This window comes from Prionailurus bengalensis, chromosome A2, assembly GCF_016509475.1.
Source record: "Prionailurus bengalensis isolate Pbe53 chromosome A2, Fcat_Pben_1.1_paternal_pri, whole genome shotgun sequence".
Taxonomy (NCBI): domain Eukaryota; kingdom Metazoa; phylum Chordata; class Mammalia; order Carnivora; family Felidae; genus Prionailurus; species Prionailurus bengalensis.
The window spans coordinates 80,733,744-80,754,334 of NC_057348.1; the positions used below are offsets into that span (position 1 = coordinate 80,733,744).

Here is a 20,591-nt window from a genome sequence, read left to right on the forward strand (position 1 = left end):
GTTTTAAGGAATGTATTGAAAGTTAAAATGGGGACTTCTTGTAACAATAAATCAGGCAAGTCCCCAGATGCTTTCTTCTGTCTCTCCTTTCTTTTTTTAAATTTCTGTGCTAACCACCTCCTTTCCATGCCCCAAATATCAGTTCTATCGTTACCAGAACCTCGACTCTGTGGGTTTCAGCTTCCTCATCTGAAGGAGGAGCTGGACCACATCTTCAAGGTTGTTGCCTGTGCCAATGTTGTCTTACAACTAATGGAAATGATGTCTAATGCCTTGGTGGTCCAGAGAATATTAAACATGCTACTGACAAGACAGTTTATATAACAATGATAGTAACAATAAATAGTGCTTAATTGGTGCTATCATGGTATTGAGCACTGTGCTTTTTTAAAAAAAGTTTATTTTGAAGGAGTGAGAGAGCACATGCTCGTATACAAGCCAGGGAAGGGCAGGGTGAGAGGGAGAGAGAATGGGCCCAATCCCATGAACATTTGAAATCATGGCCTGAGCTGAAATTGAGTCAGAAGCTTAACCAACTGAGCCACCCAGGTGCCCCACACTATGCTTGATATATATCATCTCATTTAACCTTTACAACAATTCCATGGAATTTATAAATTATTTTCATGGCAGATATTAAAACATGAACTTCAATTGCTAAAATGGAGAAACAACCTAAAACTCAAAGTAGCTGCTAATGAAGAATCCATTTTTCCTGAACCAAGTCTGTCTAAAGTCTCTCTTGAAGGCAATATTCCTGAATGTGACATTTCACTGTTACCCCAAAGAGCGGTCTCACAGGTTTGTATGAATTCATGTACCGTAACTAGTCATTTTCACAATGCTTATTTAAAGAGTGGTGTTATAAACCTTACATGGATGATGGAGATTTTATTTAAAAGATATACGTGGTTTTTTTACAACTACATTTGGGTTAAGTTAATTTTTTTAGAGGCCATCCTTTTGGATGGCTATAAGATGAATCTAACAGTCAAAAGTGGGGAAAGTAAAGCTGTAGGAAATGTTTTTCTTTCCTTCCTCCTTCAAGTACATGTTGTCATTTAAGGTGGAACAGATTTTAGATACTCCAGTGCTCACTTTTTAATCTCCAATCCCTCCCTAATCTTTTAATCTTAACATTATCCCTCTATTCGGGGATGTAAATGGTCTTGGCTTATTGCAACTTTCAGTTAGTTAAAATATTTATACTATCTTTCTTCCTTAGATTGTGAATTCATAAAAAGAATCATGTAGTTACATCTTACAATTCATTGAATTGATCTCTGAAAAATAAACCATAATTCCAACTACTGGTTATATTCTCTCCTATTTTGATAGAAAAGTAACTTCTATTTTGTGAGGCTACATGATAAGTGGTAGAAGAAGTGTAAAATATCACCTCATTCTGATTTATGGCAGCTTCACATTATAAAATCCCATGTATTAAATATACCCCTCTAAATGCACAGAATCAAGCTCAAGTTATATTTGGGAACAGGTATCTATGTATCTACACCTAATCTTGCATTTTATGTAAAAATTAAAAAAAATTTTTTTTACATTTATTTATTTTTGATAGACAGAAAGAGACAGCACAAGTGGGGGAGGGGCAGAGAAAGAAGGAGACACAGAATCCAAAGCAGGCTCCAGGCTCCGAGCTGTCAGCACAGAGCCCGAAGCAGGGCTCGAACTCACAAACCGCAAGATCATGACCTGAGCTGAAGTCGGACGCTTAACTGACTGAGCCACACAGGCACCCCATTTTTTATTTTATATTATTATTATTATTATTATTAATTTTTTTGCATTTTATATCGAGCATAGAATTAGGATAAGGATAGTTTTGCCCATAATTTCCTCTTTATAAATGGCCTCTGGTTTGTTTTTAAATTGGAATTCCTATAATTTTTTTTACTGGTTTGTAATAGCCCTTTATATATTGGTAATATCAACCCTTTGCCTGGAATATATTAGAGATTTCCACCCCTCCATGCTTGATGTTTGCTTTCAATTTTGTCTGTAGAGTCCTTCAATGTGAAAATTTTAGAGCTTTCTGTAATGAAGTCTGTCATTCTTGCCCTAATTACTTTTCCTTTTGTGCCATATTAATATGTCATTCTTAGCTGTTTTCCTAAGCTATGTCACATTCTTTCTTACAGTTTATACAGCTGTTTTTTGTCTTTGAACTCCTAAGCTGTTCACTGCTAATGTTTCTCTGTTTACTTTATCAGTGGCTGTTCTAGGGTTTACTATATGCCTTTTCAATTTATCACAGATTACACCTTCACAAAATTTTCTACCACTTTATGTACAATGTTAAAACCTAAGAGTAAGCTTTCGTTTTCCTTCTCCTGTGCTTCATGCTAGTATTGCCATACATCATATTCTTAGGTATTTATAAACCGTACAATGCAATTTATTATTTTTACTTTAATAGTCAACTATATTCTCTTTCTCAAAAATAAATAATCTTAAAAAATATTTTTAAAACAGGGGCGCCTGGGTGGCTCCGTCACCCAGTCAGTTGAGCATTTGACTTCAGTTCAGGTCATGATCTCATGGTTTGTGGGTTCAAGAGCCTGGAGCCTGCTTCGATTCTCTATCTCTGTCTCTCTCTCTGCCCTCTCCCACTTGTGTGTGCTCTCTCTCTCTCAAAAATAAACTTAAAATTATTTACAAAATAGTCAATTTTATTTTACTCAGCATTTATTTACTTATTTATGTATTTATTTATTATGACTAAAGGGCAGGGAGACCTGCCCCTAATTTGCTTTATTATTTATTTTCTAGTTAGTTAACATGTAGTGTAATATTGGTTTCACTTACATATAACACCCAGTGCTCATCTAAACAAGTATCCTCCTCAATGCCCATCACCCATTTAACCTATCCCCCACCCACCTCCCTCCATCCACCCTGTTTGTTTTCTATCATTAAGAGTCTCTTGGGGCACCTGAGTGGCTCAGTTGGTTAAGCATCCAACTTCAGCTCAGGTCATGATCTCACTGCTTGTAAGTTTGAGCCCTGCATTGGGCTCTGTGCTGACAGCTTGGAGCCTGGAGCCTGCTTCAGATTCTCACTCTGTCTCTCTGGCCCTCCCTCACTCATGCTCTCTCTCACTCATGCTCTCTCTCTCTCTCTCTCTCAAATATAAAAAAGAAACACTAAAAATTTTTTTAAATGTCTTATGCTTTGCTTCTCTCTTCTTTTTTTTCCCCTCTTCTTATATGTTTATCTCTTTGTTTCCTAAATGCCACACATGAGTGAAATCATAGGGTGTTTATCTTTCTCTGATTTCCTTCATTTAGCATAATACTCTCTAGCTTCATCCACATTGTTGCAAATGGCAACATTTCATTTTCATTTCATATACCACATTTTCTTTATCCATTTGTCACTTGATGGACACTTGAGCTCTTTTCATAGTTTAGCTATTGTTGATATAGAATATATTTATTATTTTGTTGTTTTCTTATTGAAGTATAATTAGTGTACAGTGTTATATTAGTTTCAGGTGTATAATATGATGATTCAATGGTTCTATACATTACTCAGTGCTCATCACAATAAGTGTTCTCTTAACCTGCTTTATTTCACCCACCCCTCCACTCATCTCTCCTCTGGCAGTCATTAGCTTGTTTTTTTTTGTTTTGGTTGTCTTTTTTTTCTTTGTTCATTTGCTTTGTTTCTTAAATTCCATATGATGGAAATCATAATGATATTTGCATTTCTATAACTTATTTCACTTAGCATCATACCCCCTAAGTCTATCCATTTGTTGCAAATGCCAAGATCCATTCTTCTTATGGATGAGTAATATTCCATTGTGTATATATATGTGTATATATGTGTGTGTGTGTGTGTGTGTGTGTGTGTGTGTGTATAACCCAAAGAAGCACACACTACCTCTTCTTTGGGTTTTTTCCCATATCTTGGTTGTTGTAAATAAAGCTAAAATAAACACAGGGATGCATATATCCCTTTGAATTAGTGTTTTAAATTTCTTTGGGTAAATACCCAGTAGTGAAATTACCAGATCATACAGTAATTCTATTTTTAATTTTTTAAGGAACTCCGTACTGTTTTCCACAGTGGCTGTACCAGTTTGCATTCCTACCAACAGTGCATGAGGGTTCCAAGATTTGTTGTTTCTTGTGTTTTTTATTTTAGCCATTCTGACATGTGTGAAGTGATATCTTATTGTGGTTTTGATTTGCATTTCCCTGATGATTAGTGATGCTGAACATCTTCTCATGTGTCTGTTGGCTATCTGGATGTCTTCTTTGGAGAAATGTCTGTTCATGTCTCTGTCCATTTTTAAATCAGATTATTTGTGTTTTTGATGTTGAGTTGTATAAATTCTTATACTTTGGATATTAAGCCCTTATTGGATATGCCATTTGTAAATATCTTCTCCCATTGAATAGGTTGCCTTGCCATTTTATTGATGGTTTCCTTCACTGTGGAAAAAGCTTTTTATTTTAGTATATTCCAATAGTTTAATTTTGTTTTTGTTTCCCTTCTCTGAGGAGACATATCTAGAAAAATGCTTCCTTGGCCAATGTCAAAGAAATTAATGCCTATGTTTTCTTCTAGGAGTTTTATAGTTTCAGGTCTCAAATTTAGCTCTTTAATCCATTTTGAATTTATTTTTGTCTATGGTGTAAGAAAGTGGTCCAGTTTCATTCTTTGGGTATAGCTGTCAGTTTTCCCAATACCATTTGTGGAAGAGACTGTCTTTTGCCCATTGTATACCCTTCTGTCCTTTGTGGTAGATTAATTGACCATATAAGTGTGGATTTTTTTCTGGACTCTGTATTCTGTTTCCTTGATCTATGTGTCTATTTTTGTGCCAGTACCATACTGTTTTATTACTATAGCTATACAATATATCTTGAAATTTAGGATTGTGATATCTCTAAGTTTGTTCTTTTTCAAGTCTGCTTTGGCTATTTGGCACCTTTTGTAGTTCCATACAGATTTTAGGGTTACTTGTTCCAGTTCTGTGAAAAATGCTCTTGGTGTTCTGACAGTGATTGCATTAAATCTTTAGATTGTTTTAGGTAGTATGGACATTTTAACAATATTGATTCTTCCAGTCCATGAGCATGGAATATCTTTCTATTTGTTTGTATAATCATCAACTTCTTTCATCAGTGTTTTATAGTTTTTGGAGTAGAGGTCTTTGACTTTGTTGATTTATTCCTAGGTATTTTATTCTTTTTGATGCAACTGTAAATGGGATTGTTTTTAAAATTTTCTTTCTGGGAGATTCCGGAAGATGGCGGCATAGGAGGACTCTGGGCTCACCGCGCGTCCTGCTGATCACTTAGATTCCACCTACACCTGCCTAAATAACCCAGAAAACCACCAGAGGATTAGCAGAACGGAGTCGCCAGAGCCAAGCGCAGACGAGAGGCCCACGGAAGAGGGTAGGAAGGGCAGCGAGGCGGTGCGCGCTCCACGGACTGGCGGAAGGGAGCCGGGGCGGAGGGGCGGCTCGCCAGCCAAGCAGAGTCCCCGAGTCTGGCTGGCAAAAGCGGAGGGGCCTGACGGACTGTGTTCCGACAGCAAGCGCGACTTAGCGTCTGGGAGGTCATAAGTTAACAGCTCTGCTCGGAAAGCAGGAAGGCTGGAGGACAAAGGGAGGGAGAGCTGCTGAGCCCCCCGGACGACAGAGCTCAGTTTGGTGGGGAACAAAGGCACTCGCCAGCGCCACCTCCCCCGCCCATCCCCCAGCCGAAATCCCAAAGAGAACCAGTTCCTGCCAGGGAACTTGCTCGGTCCGTGCAAACACCCAACTCTGTGCTTCTGCGGAGCCAAACCTCCGGCAGCGGATCTGACTCCCTCCCGCTGCCACAGGGCCCCTCCTGAAGTGGATCACCTAAGGAGAAGCAAGCTAAGCCTGCCCCTCCTGCCCCCGTGCACCTTGCCTACCCACCCCAGCTAATACGCCAGATCCCCAGCATCACAAGCCTGGCAGTGTGCAAGTAGCCCAGACGGCCCACGCCACCCCACAGTGAATCCCGCCCCTAGGAGAGGGGAAGAGAAGGCACACACCAGTCTGACTGTGGCCCCAGCGGTGGGCTGGGGGCAGACATCAGGTCTGACAGCAGCCCCGCCCACCAACTCAAGTTATACACCACAGCACAGGGGAAGTGCCCTGCAGGTCCTCACCACGCCAGGGACTATCCAAAATAACCAAGCGGAAGAATTCCCCTCAGAAGAATCTCCAGGAAATAACAACAGCTAATGAGCTGATCAAAAAGGATTTAAATAATATAACAGAAAGTGAATTTAGAATAATAGTCATAAAATTAATCGCTGGGCTTGAAAACAGTATACAGGACAGCAGAGAATCTCTTGCTACAGAGATCAAGGGACTAAGGAACAGTCATGAGGAGCTGAAAAACGCTTTAAACGAAATGCAAAACAAAATGGAAACCACCATGGCTCGGATTGAAGAGGCAGAGGAGAGAATAGGTGAACTAGAAGATAAAGTTATGGAAAAAGAGGAAGCTGAGAAAAAGAGAGAGAAAAAAATCCAGGAGTATGAGGGGAAAATTAGAGAACTAAGTGATACACTAAAAAGAAATAATATACGCATAATTGGTATCCCAGAGGAGGAAGAGAGAGGGAAAGGTGCTGAAGGGGTACTTGAAGAAATAATAGCTGAGAACTTCCCTGAACTGGGGAAGGAAAAAGGCATTGAAATCCAAGAGGCACAGAGAACTCCCTTCAGACGTAACTTGAATCGATCTTCTGCACGACATATCATAGTGAAACTGGCAAAATACAAGGATAAAGAGAAAATTCTGAAAGCAGCAAGGGGTAAACGTGCCCTCACATATAAAGGGAGACCTATAAGACTCGTGACTGATCTCTCTTTTGAAACTTGGCAGGCCAGAAAGAATTGGCACGAGATTTTCAGGGTGCTAGACAGAAAAAATATGCAGCCAAGAATCCTTTATCCAGCAAGTCTGTCATTTAGAATAGAAGGAGAGATAAAGGTCTTCCCAAACAAACAAAAACTGAAGGAATTTGTCACCACTAAACCAGCCCTACAAGAGATCCTAAGGGGGACCCTGTGAGACAAAGTCCCAGAGACATCACTACAAGCATAAAACATACAGACATCACAATGACTCTAAACCCGTATCTTTCTATAATAACACTGAATGTAAATGGAGTAAATGCACCAACCAAAAGACATAGGGTATCAGAATGGATAAAAAAAACAAGACCCATCTATTTGCTGTCTACAAGAGACTCATTTTAGACCTGAGGACACCTTCAGATTGAGAGTGAGGGGATGGAGAACTATTTATCATGCTACTGGAAGCCAAAAGAAAGCCGGAGTAGCCATACTTATATCAGACAAACTAGACTTTAAATTAAAGGCTGTAACAAGAGATGAAGAAGGACATTATATAATAGTTACAGGGTCTATCCATCAGGAAGAGCTAACAATTATAAATGTCTATGCGCCGAATACCGGAGCCCCCAAATATATGAAACAATTACTCATAAACATAAGCAACCTTATTGAGAAGAATGTGGTAATTGCAGGGGACTTTAACACCCCACTTACAGAAATGCATAGATCATCTAGACACACGGTCAATAAAGAAACAAGGGCCCTGAATGAGACATTGGATCAGATGGACTTGACAGATATATTTAGAACTCTGCTTCCCAAAGCAACAGAATATACTTTCTTCTCGAGTGCACATGGAACATTCTCCAAGATAGATCATATACTGGGTCACAAAACAGCCCTTCATAAGTTTACAAGAATTGAAATTATACCATGCATACTTTCAGACCACAATGCTATGAAGCTTGAAATCAACCACAGAAAAAAGTCTGGAAAACCTCCAAAAGCATGGAGGTTAAAGAACACCCTACTAAAGAATGAATGGGTCAACCAGGCAATTAGAGAAGAAATTAAAAAATATATGGAAACAAACGAAAATGAAAATACAACAATCCAAACGCTTTGGGACGCAGCGAAGGCAGTCCTGAGAGGAAAATACATTGCAATCCAGGCCTATCTCAAGACACAAGAAAAATCCCAAATACAAAATCTAACAGCACACCTAAAGGAACTAGAAGCAGAACAGCAAAGGCAGCCTAAACCCAGCAGAAGAAGAGAAATAATAAACATCAGAGCAGAAATAAACAATATAGAATCTAAAAAAACTGTAGAGCAGATCAACGAAACCAAGAGTTGGTTTTTTGAAAAAATAAACAAAATTGGCAAACCTCTAGCCAGGCTTCTCAAAAAGAAAAGGGAGATGACCCAAATAGATAAAATCATGAATGAAAATGGAATTATTACAACCAATCCCTCAGAGATACAAACAATTATCAGGGAATACTATGAAAACTTATATGCCAACAAATTGGACAACCTGGAAGAAATGGACAAATTCCTGAACACCCACACTCTTCCAAAACTCAATCAGGAGGAAATAGAAAGCTTGAACAGACCCATAACCAGCGAAGAAATTGAATCGGTTATCAAAAATCTCCCAACAAATAAGAGTCCAGGACCAGATGGCTTCCCAGGGGAGTTCTACCAGACGTTTAAAGCAGAGATAATACCTATCCTTCTCAAGCTATTCCAAGAAATAGAAAGGGAAGGAAAACTTCCAGACTCATTCTATGAAGCCAGTATTACTTTGATTCCTAAACCAGACAGGGACCCAGTAAAAAAAGAGAACTACAGGCCAATATCCCTGATGAATATGGATGCAAAAATTCTCAATAAGATACTAGCAAATCGAATTCAACGGCATATAAAAAGAATTATTCACCATGATCAAGTGGGATTCATTCCTGGGATGCAGGGCTGGTTCAACATTCGCAAATCAATCAACGTGATACATCACATTAACAAAAAAAAAGAGAAGAACCATATGATCCTGTCAATCGATGCAGAAAAGGCCTTTGACAAAATCCAGCACCCTTTCTTAATAAAAACCCTTGAGAAAGTCGGGATAGAAGGAACATCATAAAAGCCATTTATGAAAAGCCCACAGCTAACATCATCCTCAACGGGGAAAAACTGAGAGCATTTTCCCTGAGATCAGGAACACGACAGGGATGCCCACTCTCACCACTGTTGTTTAACATAGTGCTGGAAGTTCTAGCATCAGCAATCAGACAACAAAAGGAAATCAAAGGCATCAAAATTGGCAAAGATGAAGTCAAGCTTTCGCTGTTTGCAGATGAGATGATATTATACATGGAAAATCCGATAGACTCCACCAAAAGTCTGCTAGAACTGATACATGAATTCAGCAAAGTTGCAGGATACAAAATCAATGTACAGAAATCAGTTGCATTCTTATACACTAACAATGAAGCAACAGAAAGACAAATAAAGAAACTGATCCCATTCACAATTGCACCAAGAAGCATAAAATACCTAGGAATAAATCTAACCAAAGATGTAAAAGATCTGTATGCTGAAAACTATAGAAAACTTATGAAGGTAATTGAAGATTTAAAGAAATGGAAAGACATTCCCTGCTCATGGATTGGAAGAATAAATATTGTCAAAATGTCAATACTACCCAAAGCTATCTACACATTCAATGCAATCGCAATCAAAATTGCACCAGCATTCTTCTCGAAACTAGAACAAGCAATCCTAAAATTCATACGGAACCACAAAAGGCCCGAATAGCCAAAGGAATTTTGAAGAAGAAGACCAAAGCAGGAGGCATCACAATCCCAGACTTTAGCCTCTACTACAAAGCTGTCATCATCAAGACAGCATGGTATTGGTACAAAAACAGACACATAGACCAATGGAATAGAATAGAAACCCCAGAACTAGACCCACAAACGTATGGCCAACTCATCTTTGACAAAGCAGGAAAGAACATCCAATGGAAAAAAGACAGCCTCTTTAACAAATGGTGCTGGGAGAACTGGACAGCAACATGCAGAAGGTTGAAACTAGACCACTTTCTCACACCATTCACAAAAATAAACTCAAAATGGATAAAGGACCTAAATGTGAGACAGGAAACCATCAAAACCTTAGAGGAGAAAGCAGGAAAAGACCTCTCTGACCTCAGCCGTAGCAATCTCTTACTCGACACATCCCCAAAGGCAAGGGAATTAAAAGCAAAAGTGAATTACTGGGACCTTATGAAGATAAAAAGCTTCTGCACAGCAAAGGAAACAACCAACAAAACTAAAAGGCAACCAACGGAATGGGAAAAGATATTCGCAAATGACATATCGGACAAAGGGCTAGTATCCAAAATCTATAAAGAGCTCACCAAACTCCACACCCGAAAAACAAATAACCCAGTGAAGAAATGGGCAGAAAACATGAATAGACACTTCTCTAAAGAAGACATCCGGATGGCCAACAGGCACATGAAAAGATGTTCAGCGTCGCTCCTTATCAGGGAAATACAAATCAAAACCACACTCAGGTATCACCTCACGCCAGTCAGAGTGGCCAAAATGAACAAATCAGGAGACTATAGATGCTGGAGAGGATGTGGAGAAACGGGAACCCTCTTGCACTGTTGGTGGGAATGCAAATCGGTGCAGCCGCTCTGGAAAGCAGTGTGGAGGTTCCTCAGAAAATTAAAAATAGACCTACCCTATGACCCAGCAATAGCACTGCTAGGAATTTACCCAAGGGATACAGGAGTACTGATGCATAGGGGCACCTGTACCCCAATGTTCATAGCAGCACTCTCAACAATAGCCAAATTATGGAAAGAGCCTAAATGTCCATCAACTGATGAATGGATAAAGAAATTGTGGTTTATATACACAATGGAATACTACGTGGCAATGAGAACAAATGAAATATGGCCTTTTGTAGCAACGTGGATGGAACTGGAGAGTGTGATGCTAAGTGAAATAAGCCATACAGAGAAAGACAGATACCATATGGGTTCACTCATATGTGGATCCTGAGAAACTTAACAGGAACCCATGGGGGAGGGGAAGGAAAAAAAAAAGAGGTTAGAGTGGGAGAGAGCCAAAGCATAAGAGACACTTAAAAACTGAGAACAAACTGAGGGTTGATGGGGGGTGGGAGGGAGGAGAGGGTGGGTGATGGGTATTGAGGAGGGCACCTGTTGGGATGAGCACTGGGTGTTGTATGGAAACCAATTTGACAATAAATTTCATATATTAAATAAATAAATAAATAAATAAATAAATAAATAAAATTTTCTTTCTGCTATTTCATTAATGTATAGAAATTCAGATTTCTGTATATTAATTTTGCATCTTGTGACTTTATTGAATTCATTTACTAGTACTAGTAGTTTTTAGGTGGAATCTTGGGTTTTCTGTATATAGTATCATGTCATGTAGAAGGAAAGAAATAATAAAGATTAGAGAAGAAATAAATGAAAATGAGACTAAAAAAAAAGCAATAGAAAAGATCAATAAAAGTAAGAGCCGGTTCTTTGAAGGGATAAACCTTTCACCAGACTTGTCAAGAAAAGACAGAGGACTAAAATAAAATCAGAAATGAAGGAGGAGAGGTAATGACCAACACCACAGAAGTAAGAGAACATTGTGAAAAATTGTATGTCAACAAATTGGACAACCTAGAAGAAGAGGATAAATTCCTAGGCATATATAACCTTTCAAAACTGAAACAGGAAAAAAAATATAGAAAATTTGGACAGACTGGTTATGAGCAATGAAATAGAATCAGCAATTTAAAACTTCCAATAAACAAAGTCCAGGACCAGATGGCTTCAGAGGTGAATTCTACCTAACATTTAAAAAAGTATTAATGCCCACACTGAGATACCACCTCTTGTGGGTCAGAGTGGCTCAAATGAACAAATAAGAAGAATATAGATGCTGGAGAGGATGTGGAGAAGCAGGAACCGTCTTGCACTGTTGGTGGGAATGCTAACTGGTGCAGCCACTCTGGAAAATGGTGTGGAGGTTCCTCAAAAAATTAAAAATAGATCTACTCTGTGACCCAGCAATACCACTGGTAGGCATATACCCAAGGGATACAGGGGTGCTGATGCAACGGGGCACTTGTACCCCAATGTTTATAGCAGCACTTTCAACAATAGCCAAATTATGGAAAGAGCCTAAATATCCATCAACTGACGAATGGATAAAGAAGATGTGGTTTATATATACAATGGAATACTACTTGGAAATGAGAAAGAATGAAATATGGCCTTTTGTAGCAACGTGGATGAAACTGGAGAGTGTTATGCTAAGTGAAATAAGTCAGGCAGAGAAAGACAGATACCATATGTTTTCACTCATATGTGGATCCTGAGAAACTCAACAGAAGACCAGGGGGGAGGGGGAGGTGGGGGAAAAAAAGTTACAGAGAGGGAAGGAGAAAAACCATAAGAGACTCTTAAATACTGAGAACAAACTGAAGGTTGATGGGGGCTGGGGGAAGGGGAAAGTGGGTGATGGCCATTGAGGAGAGCACCTGTTGGGATGAGCACTGGATGTTGTATGGAAACCAATTTGACAATAAATTTCATATAAATAAATAAATAAATAAATAAATAAATAAATAAATAAATAAATGTTAATGCTTGTTCTCAAACTATTTCAAAAAATACAAGAGAGGTGCCTAGGTGGCTCAGGTGGTTAAACATCCAATTCTTGATTTTGGCTCAGGTTATGATCTCACAGTTTGTGAGACTGAGTCCCATGTTGGACTTCACACTGATAACATTGAACCTGCTTGGGATTCTCTCCCTCTCTCTCTGCCCCTCTCCCGCTCATGCTCTCTTTCTCTCTCTCTCTCAAAATGAATAAATAAACATTAAAACAAAGTAGTAGAGGAAGGAAAGCTTCCAAATTCATCCTACAAGGCCAGCATTACCCTGATAACAAAACCAGACAAAGACACTACAAAAAAAGAAAACTATAGGCCAATATCTCTGATAAATATAGATACAAAAATCCTCAATAAAATATTAGCAAACCAAATCCAACAATACATTAAAAAACATTCTCCATTATCAACTGGAATTTATTCCAGGATGCATGTGTGGTTCAATATTTACAATCAATCAACATGACACATCACATCAACAAAAGAAAGGATAGCGGGCACCTGGGTGGCTCAGTCAGTTAAGCATCCGACTTTGGCTCAGGTCATGATCTCACGGTTTGTGGGTTTGAGCCCCACATTGGGTTCTCTGTTGTCAGGGCAGGGCCTGCTTCACATCCTCTGTCCCCCCTCTCTCTGCCCTTCCCCTGCTCTCTCTCTCTTTTAAAAATGAAAACACATTTAAAACAAAGGATAAAAACCATATGATCATTGCAATAATTGCAGAAAAAGCATTTGACAACAACATCCATTCATGATAAAAACCCTTAACAAAGTCGATTTAGAAGGAATATACCTCAATCTAATAAAGACCATCTATGAAAAGCCCACAGCAAACATCATATTCGATGGTTAGAAACTACGAACTTTTCTTCTAAGCTCAAGAACAAGACGAGGATGTCAATTCTTACCACCTTTATTCAACGTACTACTGGAAGTCCTAGCTACAGCAATCAGACAAAAGAAATAAAAGGCCTCCAGATTGGTAAGGAAGAAGTCAAGTCTTTTCAATACATTTTTTACTTTAATAATCTGAAGCTTACAGAAAAGTTGCCAGTACTATACAAAGAACTCTTTTTCCTAAACAGTTCGAAAGTAAGTTGCTGACATGATACTTCATCACCCCTGACTGCTGTTGGTTTATTTCCTGTAAACAAGATCATTTACTTATAGTCAGTTATCAAAATCCTCAAACCCAATTCAGGTTTCTTCCATTGTCTCATTAATGCAAAAGGATCTACTGTAGCAACTGGTTGCCACATCTCCTTACCCTCCTTACCCTCCGAGGGGTTGCAACTGCTCCTTGGTTTTTCTTTAATTTTCATGACCTTGACATGAAGATTAGGTCGGTTTTATTGTGGAATATCTCTTAATTTGAGCTTGTTTTATGTTTCCTCAAGAATACATTCAGGTTATTCGTTTTCATTAGAAATACCACTGGGGTGCCTGCGTGGCTCAGTTGGTTAAGCATCTGACTTCGGCTCAGGTCATGATCTCACGGTCCGTGAGTTCGAGCCCCATGTCGGGCTCTGTGCTGATAGCTCAGAGCCTGGAGCCTGCTTCAGATTCTGTGTCTCCCTCTCTCTCTGACCCTCCCCCATTCATGCTCTGTCTCTCTCTGTCTCAAAAATAAATAAACATTAAAAAAATTAGAAATACCACAGACATTGTGCTGTGCTCTTCTCATTGTATCATATCAGTGACAGGATTTGGATTTGTCTATGACATTCACTTTGGTCACTTGGTTAAAAAGTGGTGTCTATCAGGGGCGTCTGGGTGGCTTAATTAGTTAAGTGTCTGACTTCCTCTTTGGTCATGATCTCATGGTTCGTGAGTTTGAGCCCCACATCGGGCTCTGCACAGTCAGACATTTATTACTTTCCAAAACTGAATTAGGAAAAAAAATAGAAAATTTGCTTTGGATTCTCTGCCTCTCCCTCTCTCTCTCCCCCTCCCCCACTTGCTCTCTCTCAAAATAAACAAATAAACTTAAAAAAAAAAGTGGTGTCTATCAGGCTTCTCCACTTCAATCACACCCTTTGTGATTGATATGCATTTTGTGGGTAATTACTTTAAAATTATATAAATATTCCTGTTTGTTTATTGATAGCAGTATGGACTCATAGTGCTCTGTTTTAGTCACGGGTTATAATCCATTACTATCCCTATTTATTTTGGTGCTCAAATTGTCCTAGATTCAGACGAATTCAAGTTGCCTTCCATGTCCTTTTGACATATAACCAGCTCCTTCGGTATACTTTCTTACTTTATAACACAGCATGATGTCCCAGGCTCATCTCACACTTTCCCTGCCCCACCTTAGATGAGTTATTTCTCCATGAGTCCCTAAATCCTTCTTAATGGAAATTGTACATAGAAACCAAGATTAGAGCACTACGTGTATTCTTTGCCATTGCTGTGTCACTTCTCCCATGTCTTCTCAGTAGACAGAGTGGGAGACTATAATAGGTACATGCAAATACACATTTATTTCCATGTCAACATACTTCTATATACCCAAACTTATTGCACATGGATACTTCCAGTTTTAATTTTGCACTACAGAGCTCATTCTAGTTCTTCTTCCATATTTGCAATGTCCTTCTCCACCAGTGAGAATCCTTGCCTTCATTATTTTTTATTTTTCTTCTTTTTTAAACTACTTATTTATTTTTGAGAGAGAGAGCATGAGCGAGGGAGGGGCAGAAAGAGAGGAGAACAGAGGATCCGAGGTGGGCACAGAGCCCGACACGGGGCTCGAATTCACAAACCTTGAGATCATGACCTGACGCTCAACCCACTGAGCCACTCAGGAGCCCCCTAGCTTTCATTATTCTTAACATATTTACTTCTTTGATCACTCCCCCTGTGTGTAACCATTCACACAGGTTGCTGCCACCATTACCTCCCTTCTTCATCCTGCTTAGGCTTTGACATCCCTTGCCAGTCCACCTTCTTATGAAGAGGCCCTCCTCACACAGCTTGGGCTCTGACGCCATGTGTCAGTTGCCTTTCTCCCTGTGTAGTTTCCTCACTAACTTTGTCTGGGCTGACACACACTATCCTGAGTGCCTTCCTATGTAGATGCCCTCCTTATCCTACTCAGGTTCTGACAATGCATGTAGGCTGCCCTTTTTAGGGATGCCCTCCTTACACTGCATAGGTCCCGTCACCCCATGCCATCCCTCCACACATAGGCATGCTCCACATTGCACTTGGCCTCCTGTGTTTTACACTAGGTTTTCCTTCCTTGGTTCGCCTTCCTTGACTTACACAGGCTCTGACATCCCACCCTAGCTTCTTCTCATTAGGAACACCATCCCCATCCCTCTTAGACTTCCACATTCTGGGATATCCTTCCACATGGATGGAGGCCCTTCTCACCCTGCTTATTCTCTGACTGTCTGCACTGGGAAGATGTCCCCTCATTGAGCTTCATCTCCCTTGGGCTGCAACATCATAGAGTGAGCCATGCTTCCTCACTTTTGCCTTCCCTTTTCCACTTGGGCTCGAACATTCCACTCTGAGCCATTCTTTCTTAGGAACACCCTCCTTACCCATCTTGGGGTCCCTAACCCTGTGCAAGGATGTCCACTGGGTGGATACTCTCCTTTATATACCCTAGTTCTGATACCCTGCTTTGGGCCAAAAGAGTTCCTCTGCACCCTCACTCTGGCATGGATGTCTACTTTGCTTAGGCAACTTTAATGTTTTCCTGCAGGTCATTGAATTCCTATTCCTATTTTATTTTATTTTATTTTACTTTATTTTATTTTTTATTTTTTATTTTTTAAATGAAATTTATTGTCAAATTGGTTTCCATACAACACCCAGTGCTCATCCCAACAGGTGCCCTCCTCAGTACCCATCACCCACTTTCCCCTAACCCCCACCCCCCATCAACCCTCAGTTTATTCTCAGTATTTAAGAGTCTTTTATGGTTTGCCTCCTTCCTTCTCTGGAACATTTTTTCCCCCTTCTCCTCCCCCCTTCTGTTGAGTTTCTCAGGATCCACATATGAGTGAAAGCATATGGTATCTGTCTTTCTCTGCCTGACTTATTTCACTTAGCATAACACTCTCCAGTTCCATCCACATTGCAACAAATGGCCAGAGTTCATTCTTTCTTATCGTATTCATTTTTTAAATTTAAGTTTCTGTTGTTTAGGCCACCCAGTGTATAATATTTTGCTATAGCAGTCTGAGCAAACTAATACAATTCTTTTCATTTTTCTTATTATAAATCCCCCACTTCGTTGCCCCTCACCTCACTTTCTGTCCTTCTTCAATGAGAAAATATATATGCCATCAGGTAGGATGGCATAATTCCTGACCACGTTCCTCAGTCCTGTTTTCCTGATCTATTTGCCCTTTTTCAAATATACCATGCATACCCACCTTTGTTTCCTTTTCTGTTCTCAGGGGTGTTGCCTATGTCATGTACAGTATTTATTTCAGATGCTTTTCTTTAATTTCTGCCAGAGGTGATGATGCAATCAATATCAGTTTTGAGTCAATGAGGAGTAGTTGACAGAAAGCTGCATAATTAACTTCGAATACAAGACAGTTTCTCAACATAATTTCTGTTGCCTCCTAACCAAGGCACTCAATGGTCCGTCCAAACTGAATCTTTCTTGACATCTAGGACTATGTTTATTCATGTTTCCTGATTTATAAGCATCCAGAAATATTTATCAAGTGAATGAATTTATCATTTAAGAAATTATCATATGCTGGGGCACCTGGGTGGCTCAGTCGGCTGAGCCCGCGACTTCGGCTCAGGTCATGATCTCACGGTCTGAGTTTGAGCCCTGCGTCAGGCCCTGTGCTGACAGCTCAGAGCTGGAGCCAGCTCAGAGCCTGGAGATTTTGTGTCTCCCTCTCTCTCTGCCCCTTCCCTGCTTGTACTCTCTCTCTCTCTCTCTCTCTCTCTCTCAAAAAATAAATAAACATTGAAAAAAATTAAGAAATTATCATATGCTGTCCCAATTCAAGGTTAAGAAAGAAGGTACAGATCTATAATAAAAGCACCAATATTTTCCCCAGGCCATTTCTTTTGTCTGTGAAAGCCAATTCTCCAAACAATTATTGACAAGTAGGCATAAAAGGTAAGCTTTTAATAACTACAGAAATATCGTTGATTGAAACAGAACAGAAAGGAGATCAAATTTTGAAATATCTTTAGGCTCCACATTTTTTCAAGAATGCACCATCTTTTTATGGGCCTCCATATAAACAATTTAAGGCAAGAATAAAAAATGTTAACACTATAGTTTTGGAAGCTTATTGATTGATTCAGACTCTTCAGGAGACCTCCAAGTAGCTATTTTAAACAAGGCATTCAGGTTTAGTAATTATCTAAGCTGTGAGCTAGTACTGTCTTCACCTACCAATATAAGAAAGCATGGCAGATGGTGGGGCTTAAAGAAATAAGGTCTTATTTGTTTCCTATAACAGAGAGTCCGGAGGAAGGCAATCCAGGTGTGGTCTTACACAATGCCAATAAAAATGGAATCTATCATTTCATTCCACAATCCTTAGCATCTTCTTGCTTACTGTCTTATGGTTGCAATATGGCTACTCCACCTCCAACCATATTTTTACTTATCAGGTCTGAAGAAGGAGGAAAATCATAGTGCTAGCAGGGGAAAACGTTGGCTTATTTCTTTTTAGTAGGAAAGCAAAGTTTCCCCAAGACCCCACAGTTAAGACCTTCACTGGTGTATTTTGGGCTAGAACTTTGTCACTAGGCCATGTTTAACTGCAAGATTGCTAGTCAGGAGGGGACGTTGAGTGGGGATTGGGTGAGTTACAACAGATAAGAAGCAAGCAAATCTTTAAGAAGTCAGTATATGATTGCTGCAAAGGAATTCTGGTTTAATGCTCTTCCCTCTCCCAACTCAAAGAGGCCCAAAATGCCAACTGATAGAGAACCACCGCACCCAGTGTCAGCAAACCATCTCATAAAGTGATCCAGGGCCTAACAGAGACTTGTACCTGGAAATTTCAACACTTATGATGAGCTATGAACTTGTATGTTTTCTCATAAAAGTGTTTTGGTTTGATAATACAGTGGTTACAAGTTCAGGCTCAGCTCTCAGGAGAACTGGGCTCCTATCTTTCCTCATCAATTACTAGCAACATGACCCTAGGCAATATCAGCCCTCTTGGCCCTTGATCTCTAAAACTTCCCTGCTGTCATCTCTCCAACTAAATTCTGAATTTATGGAAAAGAGTTCATGTTGGATTAATCGAAGTTTTAGCACAATGGGAGCCATTGCCAGTTTTTGCATTTAACAGGTTACTTTCTGGTATCATGTCATGGGTTGTGATCAGGCTTGCTATCTGTTCTTCCACCCTGATTCCCACCCCTACTCCCATGTGGAATGATGGATAGCCTTTGGGAATCAGAGTTATGAAGTCTGCCAGAGTACTCAAACCATAGCATGATCTAGAAAAAAGAATGTAGAAATTTCTCTGTTGAGCTTTTATGTTTTTCAGGACCTGTGGACCTAAGAAATTAAATGACATCCCCAAAGCCAGACAACTACAAAACTGAGATCAGAATCTGATTTTGCTAATTCTTGTCTAAAATTATAACCTCTATTCTGTTTTTTCTTCTTGGAGAATTCTAAAGAAACGTAATATGTATATTTTACTTATGAGACAAAAAAAGGAATGGAATTTACCATTTACCTCTGTTTAGTTACATTCCCCTTAAAAATATATGAGTAATATTTTTCTTTTCCAAATGACTAAATCTTCATACAACACGAAAGTACGGAATTATTCTTGGTTATTCTCAAATTTTTTCCCAATCAAATAAATTGTCAAGAATGTCTATTAAAAGTGCAAAGGCATTAAATGAGTGAATTTATATAATAGTGGAAAACTGGAAATTAATGATTCTAAGACTCATGTTTTGAACAGGTGGGTTTAAGCTTATTAATGCTACAGATTTGCAAAGCTAATTTTTTACATCATGGTTTAAAACGCCATCTAATTTGGTGACTAATTTGGTCAGCCAATTCTCAGGGACATGAGGAGCAAAGATGTAAAAACATGGAAAGGTAATATGAGTTGGATCTAACTTTATTTAAAGCCTTGGAAAGTGTTGGTTTTTAAAATAAGTTGATATTTGTACAATTTAGCTTGCCTAATGTTTTGAAGGAATAATTGAAAACAGCAATCTGGAATGACATACAATTTGAACTTACTTGGAAAATACACTTATACTGCAGGCCTGCCTTTTAGGTTCAGTTAAATCAACCCATGAAAACAGGTCAGGTTCTGTTTTATAACAATTTTCCTTAGTATCATTTACCCACTGGGAAAGTCTGCATACAGATGGTAGGGATCATATACTATCACTCAAATTCAGATCTAGTGGGAGGGTTGGCTCAGACCATTTTCCATGAAAATATAAGGTTTTTCTTTTTCTCCCCCCCCCCCCTTTTTGGTATGTGTGTAGTTTGGCAAGCAATACAGAGAAAAGCCTTATACTTGATGAATTTGGAAAGTCTAAATAATATATAGTTAGGCAATGCATTTGTCTTAAAATATAAAATTGCTTGATTAGTTTAACAATATAAATGGTGTCTTGGGGCTACCTTTCATTTTAAATAACTATTTTTGTTTGTTTGTAAAAGATAATAGCATGTGGACTTGCAGAGTTTTAAAATCACCTTCAGTGTTATGACTCATCTTCTCACTTGGAAAAAGAAAACACAAAACGTGGATAACTATTAAAACTTGTACCATGTTGCAGGAGACAAAGCAGATGGTTCAGGGCCATTGGATTCAGTTACTTTAGAATTATAAAACAGAATTCTCAATGACTTTTTGAATTCCATGTTTTGATAACCTCAGGGGTCAGTCTGACCTCAATTCACCAAAGCAGAGAGTGATTCCAGGTTTCATACGCATGTACTGTGGGAACTTCAGATAAGAGAAGGTTCCAGAACCTTGCTCTATCAAGGAACTATGTGTGCATTGGCTCA

General features: G+C 39.2%; 1 protein-coding gene across 1 annotated transcript in view; it reads left to right on the plus strand.

The window, feature by feature from the left end:
- FBXL13 (F-box and leucine rich repeat protein 13) overlaps window positions 1-20,591 on the plus strand; it is a 218,262-nt gene that overhangs the window by 40,630 nt on the left and 157,041 nt on the right. Inside the window, exon 7 of the mRNA XM_043588673.1 lies at window positions 634-801. Coding sequence (XP_043444608.1) covers window positions 634-801 — 168 coding nt within the window. The remainder of the gene's footprint in view (window positions 1-633; window positions 802-20,591) is intronic.